The following is a 19,440-nucleotide window of genomic DNA, read 5'->3' as shown; positions in this document are numbered from 1 at the left end:
TCTTGTAGGCCTGCTTTGTTTCATTGGTGTTGAATAGTTTCTCATTATTGACCCGTTTAAGTGCATCTTAATCACTGTCCTTGATATATTCTTCAAAGCCTCTTTTCTCCTCCTCTACTGTTTGATGGACTTGCAGCATTCCTCTTCCACCTGAGCTGCGAGGGAGGTAGAGCCTATCGACATCACTGAGGGGGTGCAGAGCATGATTGATGGTCATGATTTACCTGGTCTTACAATCTAGCATCTCTAGCTCTGCTTGGGTCTAGTCTATTATTCCTGCAGTGTGTCTGATAGCAGGTATAGCCCAGGTGTTTATGGCATGTATGGTGTTCCCGCCATAGAGTTTGGACTTGAGGATTTTTCTAACTCTCCTGATGTATTCACTTCCAATTTTTCTTTTAACTTCAGTGTGTGCAATGTTATCAGCCTGGAGAATGCCCAAGTATTTGTAATGTTCTTTCTCTTCCAGGTTCTTGATCTTGCTTCCATTGGGCAGTTCTATTCCTTCTGTTTTTGTTATTTTCCCTCTGTTCATTATTAATGCAGCACACTTGTCTAGTCCAAACTCCATTGCTATATTGCTACTGAATATACAGACAGTGTTTATCAGTGATTCGATTTCTGACTGGGACTTTCCATACAACTTCAGATCGTCCATGTACAGCAGATGGTTGATTTTACTTGATGTTTTAGATGTTTGGTATCCGAGGCTTGTTTTGTTTAGTATTTGTGAAAGTGGAGTCATGGCGATTACAAACAACAGAAGGGATAGTGAGTCCCCTTGGAAAATGCCTCTTCTAATACTAACCTGTCCAAGTGTCTCGCCATTGATTGTTAACTGTGTACTCCACATGCTCATTGCTTTTTTAATAAATATCTGAATGTTTTTGCTGACACCAGTTGTTTCTAAACATTTTAGTATCCATGTGTGAGGCAATGAATCGAAGGCTTTCTTGTAGTCAATCCATGCAACACTTAGATTTGTTTTTCTTCTCTTGCATTTTTCTAAAATCATTTTGTCAATCAGCAGCTGGTCTTTTGTGCCTCTGGTGTTTGGGCAATTTCCTTTCTGTTCAACTGGAAGCTGTTTGTTAGTTAATAAGTGTTGCATCACTTCACGTGCTATTATTCCAGTTAATAATTTGAACATGGTTGGCAGGCAGATTATCGGTCTATAATTACTTGGAACTGTACCTTTTGCTGGGTCTTTCATTATTATTTATTTATTTGTTTATTTATTATTATATGCCTATCCATATAATGTCCTATTCTATATTATATAGATAACATTTGGAAGATTTAACCAAGCTACTGACAATGAAAACAAAGGTAATTTCAGTGTTATTTTAAAATGTAAATACTCAGCAAGCATGGAGAAATCGTAACACCCTGATAAATATAATTAATGCAGCTAGAAAAATGGGCAGCGGGAAGAGATATTATAAATGTATTTTACATGAATTTCTTTGTGCAAATGATAGGTGGGGAAAGCTGTGATGGGACATGAAAAAGTGTAGCATCAGCAGCATGATTTATGGGAATCTGTTGGGAAAGCAAAGAAACAAGCACAGCTGACAATTGGTGCCAAGTCAGCAGTCACAGATGTGTGGTCAAAAGAGTAATGATGAAGCAATTATCATAGGCAGATATGGGATGTGGGGGAGAACACAAGCAATCAACTGGCTGCTCTCCTTAAATGTGCATGCACACTTACACAAGCAACAAATCAAGGACTTCCAGGAGGATCAAATCAAGGACTTCCAGGAGGATCAAAATTAATGTGTCACTAAGCTGGTGAGAAGGGATATTGGGAGGAAGCCGAGAAGAGCTTGACTTCCCATCTGAACTAAGTGTGGCATATGCAAAATAGAATAAAAACTGAACATTGTTTTCAATGCCTGGGTTCAGAACTGGAAGATGTAAGGCTGAAGTAGAGACTGTCTTTCAGCACGTTCAGAGAGTGCCTCTTCATTTTCCACCAAATAAACAAGCCAATGTTCATACTTATGAGACTAGGGGGCAGGGGGTGAGGCAGGGAATCTTTCTTAAGATCAGGCACCTTCCAAGCTCTGGTCCTATTTAAGTAATGAAGAACTACTTTAATGCTTCCAAAACACCTCCCATTTTCAAAGACATCTTTCAAATGGAAAAGATGTCAGTTCCATTGCTAGATACAGCTGGTTTTGCATTACAAAATGCACAATACCTCATGTTTTTTCTGCTAGATGCTCATCAGCTCTTGGTACTTGTTATTTGCTTCGTCTCCCTCTGCACCATGGTCTTACATTGCTTAACTTTTTTTTTTAATGTTAGCTTGCCACATGCAACATTTTAAGTGCTTTGACATTTAACATTGACAAGAGCATTTACTCCAGTGAAAAGAACTGGAAGCACCCAATGCCATACATGAATGGGCAGAGAGCTGCAAAGTGGTGGTGGTGGTGTGGGGAATACAGAATAACCTGCTGTACACCTAACTGCACAGTGGGGAAATAGTAAGCAAGAGGTTGCTGGTTCAAATCCCCAATGGTATGTTTCCCAGGCTATGGGAAACACGTATATCGGACAGCAGCGATATAGGAAGTTGCTGAAAGGCATCATTTTGTACTGCACGGGAGATGGCAATGGTAAACCCCTCCTGTATTCTACCAAAGGCAACCACAGGGCTCTGTGGTCGCCAGGAGTCAACACCGACTCGAGGGCACAACTTTACTTTACTCACCAGACGACAGAGCCAGGAGGGGGCCTGGCAGGGGCAGGGTGTGATCGAATAAAATGAAAATCCACTGTATATAAACATGGAATTCTATGCACACTAGAATTCATAATGAAGCTTGAAGGTTTGCATAAAAGTGAAATTTTTCTTCGGATCACTGTAGTCATCCTCCACAGCCATCACCATCAGGCTGCAGCAGAGGACAAGGCAAAGCACCATCAGCCTGAGAAGGACCAAGCACCTTCTGGACCTTCGTCTCTGACAAACTTTGGGGTCTTTTTGTTTTAAAATTGTTTTGCTTTGTTTTGTCTTGTTTTAAGAGTATGAGCCCTTTCAGGACAGGATTATTATTATTATTATTTAAATGCTGTAGGCGATGTAGCCTGTCAGAAAGAGTGGGATATAAATTTAACTAATTAAACTAAGCTAACTAACTAAATGAACAAACAATTTTTTTAAAAAAATGAATACTAGCTGGGCCGGGCACAGGGTATCTGCGTCTCTAGCCTCCAGCCCGCCACTGACCACTCCCTCCCCACTCGCCACCATTGTTTGCCCGCCCGCTATTGTTTTTTCTTCCCCTCTCCTACCTGCCGGCTTCTTCCTTTCCCCTGCCCACCCAGCTGCTCACCCACTTTTTCTTTTGCCCGCCTGCCAGCTGGCTTCTTCTGCCAACTTCTTCCTCACCACCTGCCCGCCAACCGGCTTCATTCTCCCTGCCCACTGGCTGACCAGGGCTTCTTCCTCCCTGCCCACTGGCCAGCCAGCTTCTTCCCGCCGTCCATCACCATTGCTGACTGCCACCGCCATTTTTCCCCCACCCATCCATGCATGGGATTGGCCATGGTTACGTCTTAGAGAATTAAATATAAAGAAGATAAAATCATAGCATAGTAATGCAGTAATAAAGGGATGCTGCAAGTATTGTAGTAGTAGTTGTTGTTGTGGTCATAGTAGGAGTAACTGTATGAGCATTTCTCAGCATATGCAGAGTGAATTTCCAACAACCAGTAAAATCATTGTATGGGGAAGGTTAGGGTTACAAACACATAGCGCAGAGGGTAAGATATCCTGAGCAGGCTGAGCTCCAGCATCTTCCATTTTAGAGAACAAGCACTGCATTTATCTGGACAAAAGGGCCAGTCTGTGGCCTGATACCAACACTTCATGTTCAAGAGGGCCATTTTTGTGACACAAATAGCCTGTGGTCCAGCATGGCTATGTTGACAGGCATTTCTGAAAGCTGGTTCATTTATGCATATTCATCACTTGATTACTGCAACATCCAGTGATCACTTGCAGGTGGAAACTAGTCATCATAGACCGGACACCACAGAAAGAATGCTCACACCATCTCAAATACAATGCTTTTAAATTGAGTCATTGCACACATTGCCAGACTTCCTCTGTAAAGCAGTCAAGTGTACAGAATGAAGGTGATGTACATGTGTGTATACACCAGTGCCAGTCCCTCCACACATGAGTGTGGCCTATTTTTTTACTTTCCTGTCCATGTGATTTCAATTTTATGCCCTCCACTTGGCTGTATCCATAAAGACACTGTGCACAGATGGATTTAGAGCATCTGAGCTGGAACTAAATGTTGCCTTATCCCAGGCCTGCACAACATACGGCCCGCAGGCCACATGCGGCCTGCAAGGCCTTTTTTCTTGGCCCCCAGGGCTACACTTCCCCTTCCTCCCCCTGCTGCGAACAACCTTTAACACACACACACACACCAAATTCCAGCTGATGCATGGCCGAGGAAATGGCTGCGGGTGTGCATCCTTCTACCCCCTCCCCTCCCTCCCCTTCCTTTTTCTCCCCGGCGGTGGCAGCAGCAAATAGCAGAGCGACGCTGGAGCCTGATGTTTTGCCCCGTGTCGCTTCTCCAACTGCGTCTGTGAGCGAGACGGGCGCGCCTGCAGTTAAGAAACCTAACTGCGCAGGCGCGCCTCGCATTTGGGAGGCAACGCGGGGCCAAACACCAGGCCCCAGCATCGCTCTACTATCTGCTGCTGCCCGCCGCCGCCGTCAAGGGGAGGGGGGAGAAGGACACACATGCACCCCGTAGCCATCCCCTCAGCAGCTTGAATCAGTGATGAGAAAAATGGTGCCGGTGATGAGGTGGGAGGAGGATGCGGAGGCAGTGGCCAGCGGCCGTACCCTATGAGGGAGCCTGGCGGTGGTGGGCCCTGGCAGAGGGGGCGAGTGCAAATGGTAGGCAGGGAAGAAGCCCAGTGGGGAAGAGAAAGTGTTGCCAGGACGGGAGGAGGAGGAGGAGCTCTGGAATGACGGTGAACGGACTCTCTCTCTCTCTCTCTCTCCAAGACTGCTCCATTCTATCTCTCTCTCTCCCCAAGACTGCCCCATTTTGGGAGAGGTGGAAAGGAAGAACAATGCATTTTATTATGTATTTTGTACAGATTGCATTGTATGTATTTTATTAGAATTTTTAAATCAATTTATTTTATTTTAATTTAAATTAATTCTTGCCCAGCCAGAACTTCATAAGTTAAATTTTAATTAAATTCATTTTAATTAATTTCAGTTTAATTTGATTTAATTGATTGATATTAGGTGTTAATTTAATAATCAGTACCCTAAAAATTGACTTTGGCCCCCATGAGTCATGTCACGGTCAGTTTTGGCCCACCAGGTCATTTGAGTTGTGCAGGCCTGCAATGGCAAGCTGCTTCGATGAAGGGGCTTTCCTTACTCTCTTTGATGATTTTTTTTTTTAAAAAAAGCTGTGTGGCAGCCACTGCAGCCTGGTCTCTTTTCTGCACCTCCCGACTCCCATCCCATCAGTTGGGAGAACTCCATCAATGTGACTTTGACCCATGCTGCCCCAGCTCCTGGAGGAGGTGAAGCAGGCTTTGGAAGTCACCATCACACTCGCTCCTCCCGTAGGGCTTTGGACTTTGCATGTTACCAGAGCCGGATGGACTAATACTGCAGTAAATCCCACACCACTGCTGCCATTTAAAACGGGGCCATGATGTATCTACTTGCTCTCCACATGAATCTTCCCAGTCATGTGGATGGGGCTGTGCATCAGATTGGAACCATAACTGGATCCAATTTGAGACAAGTCCCTATCGGCAGCATTTTGTATTGTGTTATATTTGATACAAAATTGCTAATATTGGCACTATTTAATATATTTTCTCTGTTGTATTGCACTGCATTGGAGATTTGGATGACTGTTTTCATGCTTTCCTCGGTTATTTATTTATGTCCCCAAACTTTGCTGAGGGAGGGAGGGCAGTGCCAAGAAAAATGCTGAGGGAGGAAAAAGATAACTCTAGCTGCACATTGCTTCAGTGGCTTCTCAGGCCTACAGCTGCTCAAAGCATGCTACAATTGGTTCATCTGTGTCTGATCCCTTCCAACCAGTGTCTGAAGAGGGTATGTAGAAATAGCATAGTGCCTGCCTTCCTGCCAGCCTCTGAATTTATTCTGTTAATTCCCCTCAGTCTTATCCAAACACAGCAGAAATATGAAGCCTTCTTCTCAGACACCCTGGAACATATCAGCCTGCACTTTAGGGGACAAAGTCATATCAAGAGGGGCTTCGAATGCCTTCAAGCATCGAAAGCAAGGATGCTGGTATCTACTAAAAGCAGATGTATGAATGGGAGATTGGCCTGCTTTTCAGAAACCCTATCACTTCTGCATGAAATGGGTATGGTATCAAGCCCCAAAAGGGGTCTACCATTGACCCTATAAAGAGTTTTGCATGCCTGGAAGTTGTTTCATCCCATTTTGACTTACAGTAATATATTTAGACCCCACCTACAGTTATTTAGTTATTTCCTATAGGTCTTTATAGCCTACGGGATGAAGACTTGATGTGATAATAATGCATCTGTTGATTTTATCTGGGCTGGTATTAATACAGCATGAACAATAAAGTAATCACTTGCATTGGATCAGAATCAGACTAGATCCAATAATTTGATCTGTCCACAACCTTACGCTTGGAAGGTTTCTTCACCAGACCCATGGGTTTTCACTGGTATGAAAACTCACTTTGGAGGGATACAGATAATCCATTTGGCAAACTGCTAGACACAATAGGACTCTTTTAGTGCTTACTTTAGAAGTGTGGGAACTACTACAGCAGGTGCCACTCCCAGGAAGTGCCAGTAGCACTTAGGGGCCACATGGAAGGGACCCCAAAAGTGGCTCCAACCATCCCATGGCAGCATATCTCCCCACATTCATCTGGAATGAGCTGCATTGTGAGGTAATCCAAGGTGAGCTGGAGTTTCCACTGCACCAGTGGGGTTCAGGGAGGAAACAGACTGCAGTTGCTCCCACATTGCTGAGGCAATTAGAGAGGGGCATCTACAGAGGGAGAAGAATCACCTGTAGAATTAACTTATCAGCTGGAAAAGCTAACCTGTAGGCCAGCTCTAAGACCCATGCAGTCCAATGGCAGGTGCTTCCAAATAAGTACGCGATAGGATCCTCCTGCTACTATCCCTATGCTTTTTCTTTGCGTGACAAATATTTTGTACTTAAACCATCAAGTATCAAATTTGGGGGACAATGTTTCATGAAATATGCAAGGCTGTTTGTTTCAAATAAAGTGAAGCACTCTTTCTATGAAAAGAAGACAATAATAGCACAAGCTTCCTCAGTAGCTTAGCAAAGCTGAGGGAGGATTTCACCAGGGGGTTAAGATGCAAAGCAGCATGTGCAGCCTTCCAGTCTATCTTCCACAAAGTCTATTGCTGGAAATCGCAGCCCCTCCCCCACCAATCATTTGTTATAAAGGGGTTTTTATGATACAAATTTGATAATCTCCCCTGCACATTGGCACGGTTCTAATTGGAGTTGTAAGCCCATAAAATTCAAGCTCTTTGTTTTCCTGAAGGCACCAGGTTTTCTAAGATACCATTGTCCCGCCTAAAACCCATAAAATTGTCACTAGGGACTGATTAAACAGTCCTGAATTGAAACAGTGCGGATTTTGTCTAGGTCCCTTTCAGGCATAACAATGCCCCTTTCAACCCTCAAGACAAAAGGAGGTTTACGGAGCGATTCTCTGGGAGATTCTTCCAAGATAACCCCAACCATATGGAAGACAAGGTGGCCTGCAGCTGAGACAAAAAAACAGGTGACAACGGGACTGTGTCCACCACCCCCCGGAAACAAGAGGCCGGACCCAAAGATCCTTCTGCCCCCTACTCAGGCGACTTCTTCACCACCCACAGAGTGGGGCACAACGACACAATGGCCCGGCCCTTCCAAACAATGGGCCCCGCCAGTCCCACCGTAGCTAACGGCGCAAGCAAAAAAACCCAAGCAACACGCCAAGCCCCGGAGGAAGGATGGGTCTTGCTCCCAGGCAAGAGATGGGCCGGTCCGCTACTTTCAAGATCCCCGTTTGGAAGAAAGGCGACATAGCCCAGTCGAGTTGGGTTTTTGGGCGCCCATCCTATTGGGAAGTGTGGCCTCACTTCCCAACAGGATGGGCTCCAAAAAACCAAACTTGACTGGGCCGTCGCCTTTCTTTCAAACTGGGAGCCAATGGCGGGGCCACTGGAAGCAGTGGCCCCTCCTTCTTCTTCGCTTGGCCTACAAATCGCCCCCGCCTGAACAAGTGGCTCGATGCCTCTCCACTACCTTTAAAGAAGACACCTTCCTATTGGACGCAGAAATACACATAGCCCCAGAGAAGCGGCAGAGCCCCTATTGTGAGCGCGGTCGGCGCCGTACAGCAAGCGACGAGGGACAATCCACTATCTACTATATACAGGCCTTTCTACAATCCCTCCCATGTGCCTGTATTGGGATTCAGTTCCATCCAGCACAAAATCAGATCGCTTAACGAATTCGGATTACGCTGCTTCTTAATGAAATGAATAGTAGATTATTCTGCATCCATCTTAAATCTGGTTTGGTGACCTGTATAAGATCTGAGCGTATAGAATCAACCTTACCTTTAAAAAAAGAGTTTGGCTTTTAAAAGAATGTCAGATCCTGTCTTTCAACGAGATCTACAAAGCTGAATTTTGTTTCATTTAACCTCATAAAATGGGTGTACACCTTCAGTTTAGTCGTGCTGACGTCCTCGGGACTGACCAGATTCAGAGTTATACGGGAATACTGGGAATAAATCTGCTGGAAAACACTTGATATGCCGCCTACACGCTCTCCTACCAATAGCAACTGTCATTTTAAACTAATTTTCTTTACATGATTATTATTTATTAGTCTGAAGTAATCGAACAACTTTTTAAAAAGAAATAGGAAAGGGTAACCACACAGTAACATGAAAGCAAACTAGAACGGATTTGTTCTCTCCGAAATTAGCTCTCCTACCACCAGAGATGTTTACAAAATATTTGTCTTCGGTGCTGCCTCTTCCTACGCCCTCAAACACTCAGATCAAACAAGTAAAAAACTCGAGGGCGATAGTGGCGGGCAGGGGCAGTTATTAAGATAAAAGGTGCAGTGAAGCTGCAAATATATCTATACACACACACACACAAATACACACACATACACTTCGGAAAAGATGCATTTTTAATGTTTTTATCACAGAGTCTCTATGGATGTATATAAGCAGCATTTGCTGTGGAATAAGGGATCTGGAAGTAAATGCCGTCGAAATCAAATCGTTTAAATTTATTCTCAAGGCGATCTGGTCATGAAACACGATCAAACAGAGAAAAGATTATTTTCAGTGTGCGGAGGTTCAGAACTCCTCTTGCGGATTCCGAGAATCCAACATCAGGTCTTTTGGATCTACAATCCAAAATACTAATAGGTTTGGGCTGGGACATGATCCAGCCAATCGTGCACTTCTAAGTCCCATGAATTTCAAATAGAGGTCTGGGAGAACGCCCTTATATCTCCCAATGAAATTAATAGGACTGTGAAAAGGTATTGTACTAGCGTGATCGCATCTGCGCATTTTTTCCGTTTTGTTTCCAGAGTTCATTCCGACTGATAACAGCTGCTACAACAGTTGACTGCAACAATATTATTGCTTATTAAACCATACACACATATTAATTAATTAATTAATTAATTTCTTGACATGGTTTAATAAGCAACAATATTGTTGCAGTCAACGGCTGTAGAAACTGGTAGAAACTGGTATCGGCCAGAAGGAAGGAGGGAGGAAGGGTTGACGTTCTGTCTTGAGCAGGAGTCTGCTCTGTACACATTCATACACCAACCCGAACATAGCAATCCTATTTAAAGTAACCTTGGCTCTGAGGGGGGAAAGTTCCCTTCCCTAATCAATTAGTTTACTTGAAAGAGCAACAGATCGCAAATAGCAAGTGGATCTGGGGTGGGCGAGGGTGAGGTTAGCTCTGGAGGAGACAGGATTCAGCAGGCAAATGCCGAAGAGAGAGATGCTTAACCCTTCCACTGCCAGTCCTTCTCCACTGCAGCTGCTTCTCACAGCTGCTTTGACCTCCTCTCCGCAGGGTTCCCGGCTGATGTTCACCTTTGCAAAGAGGCAGCTGGAACCGCATGGGGAGAGAGGCGGCTACGAGCAGTGACAGAGATAGAGCTGGCGAGGGGGAGGGGGAAGGATTAAGTAATCCTCCCCCTGCCGCTTGCCTAGTGAAAACCGCCCTCCCGTGTTTTCAGATTTGCATGACACATATGATTTCGCCCTCTCTGGTTGTTTAAAGACCGTGAAACTCCTCGAGCTTCACTACTGAAATCAGCTTAAGTTAAATCCTAAAGCTCTGGATAACTGGGGTGGAGGATCAAGGAGAACTAAAGAAACTTCATTGCCGCTTGTAAAGCCATTTATCTTGAAAGTAGGTTTACCAGCTATCCAAAGATTTGGGCTCGGGATCCCGACCCCAGACTCTTGCGTCAGAAACGAAATCCTGGCCAGACAGCGGCTGGGGAATTTATATCTAAGCATCGTCCTCTTGCAGGCAACTGGACGGTCCAGTTCCAGGCGGTTTAAACATGTATTTGAGGGTGGCGGAGGTTTTTTTGTTTTGTTTGTTGTTTGTTTTAAATGGAATTGATCTGAGACTTTTGAGAAGAGAAATCTTCCATCACAATCATACGCACCAGGCCACAAATTTCTGCCTCTTTTGCAAAAAAGACACTGATTCTATGGATGGTTTTCTTTGCCAACAATCCGGTTTATTCATCGTGGTAAGACTTTTCTATCTGAAAATAAACTATCTCCGATACAAACGACTCTATCAGTTTTGTTTCGAAGGAAACTCGGCCGTTGAAAGAGAAAAGAAAAAGGAAACCTACGTTTTCGACCCATTTTCTAAAACAAAAGGCCAATAACTGAGCTAGGGCAGCTGAGTAACCCAGAATCTTCTCCTTCCGCATTAGCAAACTATTCCGGACACTCCGATTCTCATCACAATTACATGTAAATCGCACTGAATCCAATTGGATATGTATTTCCAATCAACTTTCGGCTCCTAACCATACCTTTTGCCACGCTTATACGCCGAGTTCATTATCCGGATCCAACGACTAGCCCTAGATTTCCTACTCACAATAGTTTATGCGGACGACTACCTTCATTTCACCCACAGACGTGCACGAAAGTTAGAAAAGCCTCACAGTTTTCCCATCCAGAATCTGAGTACATGTGTATGCATGTTCAACGGACACCAATCCGGCTTTAGTGATCATTAGTCCGTGTTTTCAGTCCAACCTGTACGTTTACTCGGAAGTTTCCCTCTTATTTCAATGACGCTTACTCCCAGGTCAGAGTGCGTAAGTTCTGAGCCTCGCTAAGCACACTTACTTGAGCGTCAAAGGGGGCTGGTTTCGCTTCCACCTAAAGATAATCAGAAAGGTCACTTGGAAACAAGGTGCCGGGGAAAGGCAACAAAGGGCTGCGATGCGATCCACGAATCGTTTGCTCTAGAGTAGTCCTAATCAAGCCAATGTCTTGCGGGATGGAGTCGGAAGTAGCATCCCTGGCGGTCCTTGCGCCGAGGGAAGGCTGGCCGTGGGTTCGAGTCCCCGGGCAGGCAGCCAGTCGATTTTTTCCGCGCGTGTCTCACTCCCTCAACCCCAGTTCCAAGAGACCAGGGCCGGCGGTGCTAGGTGCTGATAGGCGGGGAAGAGGCCGAGGGAGGCGGCCTGCTGCGGAAAGGCCGGATAGCCCTGCAGGTTTAGAGTCGTCTGGGCGCCGCCGTAGTCCTGCGCCGCGGCGGGAGCTCCGCTGCAGCTGTGGCACACCTTCCCGTCCCGCACCAGCACTGGGACCACCACGCGGCGCAGCAGCGGTGCCGCTCCTTCGCCTCCGGCTCGCTCGCCGCCCCCCTTGGCCCGCTTGGTCTTGTAGCGGTGGTTCTGGAACCAGATCTTCACTTGGGTGGGCGTCAGGTGCAGCAAGTGGGCCAACTGCTCCCTCTCGGGCGCCGACAGGTAGCGCTGCTGCCGGAAGCGCCTCTCCAGCGCCAGCGTCTGCGCCTTGGAGAAGAGCACCCGCCGCTTCTTCTTCTTCTCCTCCTCCTCCTCTTCCTCCTCGACCGCCTGAGCCGAGGCTGCCGCCCGCCGCGATTTGCTCTCGGGGCCGCTCTCGTCGGAAGCTGGGGGGAGACACCACGCAAGGTCAGATTGCTGAGGCTCAGGAGGTTATCCCGCGAAACCAAACAGTAAGAAACGGGGAGGAGGACTACATACACGTCTGAGCTGGTCTTGTGGGAGCGAGCATGACTTGTCCCCTTAGCTAAGCAGGGTCCGGCCTGGTTGCATATGAATGGGAGACTAGATGTGTGAGCACTGTAAGATATTCCCTTCAGCGAATGGAGCCGCTCTGGGAAGAGCAGAAGTTTCAAGTTCCCTCCCTGGCAGCATCTCCAAGATAGGCTGAGCGAGACTTCTGCTTGCAAACTTGGAGAAGTCGCTGCCAGTTTGTGTACTGAGCGAGATGGACGCTGGTCTGACTCAGTATATGGCAACTTCTTATGTTCCTATAACCTGTGCATGATTCTGACATAGAGATTATTGTCGTGGTTATTATTATTCATTGTTACAGGAATTGTTATTACAGGAATTACATTAAACACACACACGACATCGTAAGATAGGTATAGATGTCCGTCCATTAACATTGTAGAGGAAATATCAATTTCCTCTCGTGATCCTTGGGACACATGGTATACACTTTATTATTATTATTATTATTATTATTTTATTTTATTTTATTTTATTTTATTTTATTTTATTTTATTTTGGGGGGTGGCTCTTGGGGCCAGAGTCGCAGTTCTGGAAGGGGCTGGGCTTATCCTAATTTTTTAATCTTCTTCATTGATATTTAACGCTAGTTATTTTAAGTGCAGCTTCATTTTGTTGCCCACCCAGAGACCTGGAGACTGATCAAGCTAAAACAGGACTAGTTGAACTGGTCTCCTGAGACACAACCCAGCAAGAAATCCTCTGAATCAAGTACTTTTGAAATGAATGGAGACTGATCCAGAACGCCGGATACGTCGCTCATGTGGTCTCCACCCACTTCCATTGTGCAGCCATCGAGGCTGCCCTAGCACAAAGCCAGGCTGTTCAAATCTCATTGAAATCAACGGGAGTTGAACAGACCAACCTGTGCTCTGGATTGCAGCTCAAAACAGATTGCAGATCAAACATTAATTTCCTAATTGAGATTTGAAGATTTTATATATTCTTATATATAATGAATTATATATGATTCTTATATATAATGAACGTAATTGGCGATTTGTATTGCAGGAAGTTTCAAGAAAGGCAAGATCGATATTGATGCAACCATCATCTTAGACTTCCCTTCCTTTCCTCCCTGCGCCTCGAATTCCAAGAGATTAGCGGAGTTGGGAGATTTCCCAGAAGTCACATGCGCACCATGTTTCCCAGGGAGTTCCACCTGGTGGAGTAAGGACGGGAACATTCAAGGTGATGTCAGTTGCAAAAGAGTGAGTGGGAATGGGAGCGGAGGGTTCTGATTACCTGCTTTGCGAGTCTAAATATGGAACACAGTAGTGTAGTAGTGATATTTCTGAGGGATACATTAATATCCAAGGACCATATTAGTCACAAGAATCTCTCGGCATTCAGTGCTAGTTGAGCTGCGAAGGAATCAGCTCTGCATACAACGGGCCGATGAGTGACAAGGAGCTGGAAGGACATCATCAGCATCCAGGGAAACAAGGAGACCTGTGGCTGCAGGTCTAGGCGCCACTGCCCTCCAGATATCTCCACCAGAGCATCCCCGAGGCGTACTGCTTTCCTGAAAAGCGTCTTGGGCTTGTGGTCTGCTGGATCTTTATTTTAAGACACCAGTAAGACGTGTCTACTCTTACGTGTAAACTGAGTCAAATCGTGTGTGTGTGTGTGTGTGTGTGTGTGTGTGTGTGTGTGTGTGTGAGAGAGAGAGAGAGAGAGAGAGAGAGAGAGAGAGAGAGAGAGAGAGAGAGAGAGATTCTGATTGTGTTTCGTATATGGTTTGTGTCAGGGCGGGGATTTAAGATGCAAGTTATTTCTGTGGAACATGAGAAGTTCTCCATTTGCTACTCCGCTCCTGTAAACAGGAACCAGGAGGATCGGGCGCGTGCAGAGTCTTCTAGACAAAAAGCCTTTCCTGCTCACTATAAGAGAGAAATCTGCAGTCGATTTCGTTAAATAAGGACGGGAACTTAACCCAATCTAGAACCAACTTCAGCCCGGGTACAAGAAATTTAACTAATGGCAGGAAAATATGAAACACCTTGTTGCCTTGGACATTAGGGATCTGCTTAAAACTAAAGCCGAATCCGCTACATACTTACTTGGGAGTCCCACTACATTCAGTGCGAATTACTTCCAAGTCAATATACATTGGATCTGGCTGAGGCTGCCCTCTGATGCATACTGTTGGGGTGACCGGTTGCACCCAACTCATTTTTCTGCCAAAGTTAAGCACTGTCCCATTGATTTCAATGAGAGACTAAACATGTGCAGAAATCTCTGCTTGACTCTGGCTGGATCCTGCCCTACATACAGTTGGTTTAAAAAATCTCATGGAGTTCAAGGCAAACGGTCTGGCTTTGACCAAAACACTGATATTTATCTCCGTTGTGAACAGCAGGCCTGTTTGAGGATATGGCTTGGAGATTGGGGATATGGATTGACAGACTGCATATCGTCATCACGATCTACAAAACAGATTATGTATAATGGCTTGAATTTACACCCGCCTTTTATCGTTTACAAGGACAAAAACAGTCAGAGAGAGATGGCATTGCTTTAAGGACATTATGCAGGAAACGTGGTCTAGCTCTTATAATGTTACTGGTGAACAGCCACGATATGCTGATATAATAATTTAATCGTCTAGCAGTACACTGACTGAAGCCTGTTTTACAAGAGAAGAACATGGACCCCCGAGCAATAAAATGGGGCGGAGGGAGGAGAGATCTGCAGTAACAGATCTAATTTTCCCCCAAGGAGTATTTATTTATGTATCACTATAATAATATAGTAATTATAATAATTATTATTGGAACTGTAAAACAGATTATGCTGGGTTTTGTTTTTGTTTTTGTTTTTTTAAATAATAATCTCTGTGCAGGGGCGTAGCTAGGAGAAAGGGTTCACCCCTCTCCCCTGCGGCCCTCGGAGTGAGCGAGATAATGAAGAAAATAGGGAGGGGTGGAACTGGGGGGCCCTCGGGAGCTGGGGGCCGGGTTCTTTGAACACATCCCCTCAATTATAGTTAACCTCTGCCGCCTCCTCTCATTCTTTCTTGACTAATGCCCCTAAAATATTATCAAGTCTCTGGATGTAGTCTATTTCCGTACTGGTATACCACAATAAGGTAGGTAAATATCTTTTAAAACAAAACTTTATATATATATAAAATACTTCTTGTTTAAAATAATAATAATAATAATAATAATAATAATAATAATAATAATAATAATAAATAATCATCTCAGTAATATTTTAATAAACTAGCATCCAGACCCAAATTTGCTTCCAGGTCAGTGTGCCTAAGTTCCCACTGTGAATTTCTAGAACAGTATAAGTAGGCAAACCAACCATAAATAGGAGCGGTATGGGGGGAAACAAGAATATAGGACATGTGCTATACTGAAAGCACATATGCTAAATATACATGTATATTACTTAGGTATCAATCTAAGTTACATCAGCCTGGAGTATTAACAATAAATCAACTTACTCAAAAATAACCTATAATAAAAGACTGTAGATATTTAAAAAATCGAGCTAGGGAAAGCTTCGGATTAGAAGAAAAATATTTATATTTTATGGTTCATATCTATCTATCTATCTATCTATCTATCTATCTATCTATCTATCTATCTATCTCTTTTGAGACAGATAGATAGAAAGAAAGATAGATAGAAAGAAAGAAAGAAAGAAAGAAAGAAAGAAAGAAAGAAAGAAAGAAAGAAAGAAAGCCCCATACCCATAATGTGTATATTACATATCTCACTACACTAGAGAAAGCTTGAGACTGGAATATATTCCCACCTTACTTTGTGGTTCTTCATATCTTCGTCTCTGTCTCTATCTGTCTCTATCTCTATCGACATAGATACAGATACAGATATATCCATAATGTGTGTGCATCACATATCTCATCTCATCTCATTCTATTTAATATATCAATTATCTGTTTCATCTCTCGTAGCTCTCGCTCTCCCACTCTCTCTCTCTCTCACACACGCACACACACACACACCATTTTCCTTAGTTGTGCTAAGCTAATTAGCGGTTATCGCAGCGATGCTTCTACCTGTTCTTGTCTCCTGGTAACAGGAGAACCACCTCCTCCTCCTTCCCCTTCTCTCCCGGCCTGTTCTCATCACTCTGGAAAACGGTGCTCGCCTCGGTTTTCCGCCTCCTGCCCGCCTGCCTTTCTCCGATCTGCCCCAAGCCCTCCACCCCAGGGAAGCCTTTCCCTGCCTGGGGAGCTCCCCACTCACACAGATAGTGGCTGCGATCGGTTTCCATCCATTCTCGGTACGGGGAGCCTCCGTAGCTCTCGGTCGCATCCTGCTCCTTGGCGCCGTCGCCTTCGGGTAAATCCAAAAGGCTGCGTACGGTGAAGCTGATCCTGCCCACGGTGGCCATGGCAGAGGCGCCCACCACCTGCAATCGAAGCGGGAGGGAGAGGGGGAAAGGACTCGAGGTGGGGCCCGGCTACTCGGCGCTGCCAGGGAGGCTCATCTTGCTTGCTCCGAGGCTCATCTCAGCCTCCTCGCTCGGTGTCGCTTACCGAGGGGCCCCCTGTTTATATCAACAGTCCTCCCCACCGTAAACACTGGCCGCTTTCAAACCGTCCCTGTCTATGGGATGCTAAGTACCAGAATTAGTCAAGTGCTAAAGCTCTAATAGGAGTAGGGGCACCCTCCCCCCACCCCTCTCCTGCCCCCCCTCCTTTCACCCACCCCTCCCCAAAGCCAGCAGGAAGCGGCCTTCAGTATTACAGATTCTGTCTGATTAGGCCAAAGTGGACAGATAATGGTAATTGTTCGCCGTGAATAACATCTTGGGTGGTATGTGGGGACCAACAGCCACCCGCGCCAGCCCCTCCGCCCTTCTCTGAGCACACAAAGTGAATCCTCGCAGAGACATCCGCAGCGCTTGTCCGGGGCTTACTCGCTGCCTTGATTCCCCCCTCCCCGCCCCAAGCCTTCTCACGAGAATGCAGGAATTTATTCATTGTTTGCTTTATTCTCCATGTTTGGGAACCACTTTTGGAGCAGAGTGACCAGTAGCCAGCATTTGTGGTCTTTTTTTCCGGCTCTCCCCTTAATTTGGGTAAGCGGGGGAGACATCATCTGTCTTTATCTCACCATCAGTCCGGAGTAGACTTTACCTAAAAGTAGCGCCATCGAAATCAGCACCGTCTAGTTAAGCCAACTTCTTTGGACTTAAGGCGAGGCACCACCTGGACTTCATATTCCGTCTCATTGAATTCACCTTTGGATGGACGTAAGAAGCTGCCTTACACTGAGTCAGATCATTGGTCCATCTAGTTCCATACTATTTTGCTAACAGCGCATCTCCAGAATTTCACACAGGGGTCTTTCCCAGAGATTGAGCCTGCAGAAACCTGACCCTATTCAGACGTTATTATTGTTATTATTATCTCTTCCTCCAAGGAGCCCAGAGCGGTGTACTACATACTTGAGTTTCTCTTTCACAACAACCCTGTGAAGTAGGTTAGGCTGAGAGAAAAGTGACTGGCCCAGAGTCACCCAGCTAGTTTCATGGCTGAATGGGGATTTGAACTCGGGTCTCCCCGGTCTTAGTCCAGCACTCTAACCACTACACCACGCTGGCTCTCAGCTGGCTATGCTGTACCTGCGTTTAAGTACACATGTGCATGCTTTTGTGGACACGATTCTACATTTTAAAAGTGAACCTGAGTGCAGACCTTCTCAGATGCAGGTAAAGATAGGAAGTGTGCTGGCTGCTGTACCTGCATACAGCATAACGTGTGAATAACTGCATGCGTACAGATGCCTACACTGTACATGGGCTGAACATAAAGCTCTTGTGTTCTATAGTCCCACCCAAATACACAATCATTTGAGGCAGGTTGCTATAAAAGACAGTAATTGGCTGGCCCAAGAAGATCACTTAAGGCTGGCGAGAATCTGAACCCACATCTTACTGAGGTGGAGTTCAGCAGCTGAGCTGTATGAATGTATAGAAGACATGCACACACTGCCCTTCTCTGACAGGCTATCACTACACCTCTGGACACACTGCATAATTGGGTGCGTACAGACACACAAGTGTTCCTCCATAAAATGGGTGAGGTTTAAGAACACCCAACTCTGTCCCGGTCTTCTATTGGAGCCCACCACTCAGTTAAGAGAGTTTAGAATCCTTCCTGGTGTAAATTGATTTAGTCCTAAATACCTTAGATTATCTTAGATTGTGCCTCCATTTTATTAATATCACGGACTTAATTGTGATGAATTCGAATTTAAACTAGTTTCCCGTTTTAATCGGTTGTGGGCAGAGGCGGACATTTATTTGGACTGAACTACCGTTCTTTCATTCGGACTTGATCCTGTTCGATGTCACAACTAGATTAAATTGATGTATTGCGGTCGATATTAATCCCAGTGGGTTCAATTGACCTCGATTTCAACTGATATCCCGTACTAAAGATCATAGACTTTACCAAAAAGTGGTTTTTGGCTTCGAATTATTTGATTGCAACCTTAGTTTGTTTGCCAGGTAAAATGGTAAGAAGTCGTTGCAAGGTACATACACCTTCATCTAAAGCCGTGCTCACTCCAGGGAGGAGAATGGCAGAAGAGCCACCGATTACAAAGATTGGGCATTGCATTCCTTAGCAGACATACAAAATATATTGTTACAAATATTTATATACTGCTTTCCAACAACAACAGCAACAACAACAACAACAACAAGAAGTTCCCAAGGTGGTTTACATAGGAAAAGAAATACGGTGGCTCTCTGTCCCAAACGTATATTGATATATCTAGTACGCGACCCTTAATCGGAATTCTACATTCTTAAATATTCGAAAAGTGATGGCAAAATAGTGATTCCTTAACAAACCAGTTTCGGTGGAGTTAAGATTCTGTTTCAACCTCACCAGCTACATTTAACGCAACCCTTTACTCCAACCGAAGTGGATTTTCAAAGTACTTAGAAAGCAAACGGCCAAGAATCAGAAACTGGTTTCTGGCAATGTTAATCTCAAAGGAGCGGTTGTAGTTGGTTGCGTTGAA

At 45.0% G+C, this 19,440-nt stretch overlaps 1 protein-coding gene across 1 annotated transcript; it reads right to left on the bottom strand.

Annotated features, from left to right (window-relative positions):
- Positions 1–10,860: 10,860 nt before the first annotated feature.
- On the bottom strand, positions 10,861–17,559 carry NKX2-8 (NK2 homeobox 8). The gene is made up of 3 exons (XM_053311132.1): positions 17,521–17,559; positions 16,648–16,813; positions 10,861–12,273 (listed from the first exon to the last, which is right to left on the bottom strand). Exons 1-3 carry the CDS (start codon positions 17,557–17,559, stop codon positions 11,747–11,749), a joined length of 732 nt encoding a protein of 243 aa, XP_053167107.1. The 3' UTR covers positions 10,861–11,746.
- Positions 17,560–19,440: the final 1,881 nt, after the last annotated feature.

This window comes from Hemicordylus capensis, chromosome 1 (assembly GCF_027244095.1).
Source record: "Hemicordylus capensis ecotype Gifberg chromosome 1, rHemCap1.1.pri, whole genome shotgun sequence".
Lineage (NCBI taxonomy): Eukaryota > Metazoa > Chordata > Lepidosauria > Squamata > Cordylidae > Hemicordylus > Hemicordylus capensis.
This window is presented reverse-complemented; position numbering and strand designations above follow the sequence as displayed.

Coding starts and splice junctions, on each gene's coding strand:
- NKX2-8 (XM_053311132.1), bottom strand. CDS start 17,559: ATGGCGCTACTTTTAGGTAAAGTCTACTCCGGACTGATG. Junction 16,814..17,520: donor AAGTCTACTCCGGACTGATG/GTGAGATAAAGA, acceptor CTTCGATTGCAG/GTGGTGGGCGCCTCTGCCAT. Junction 12,274..16,647: donor CGATCGCAGCCACTATCTGT/GTGAGTGGGGAG, acceptor GTCTCCCCCCAG/CTTCCGACGAGAGCGGCCCC.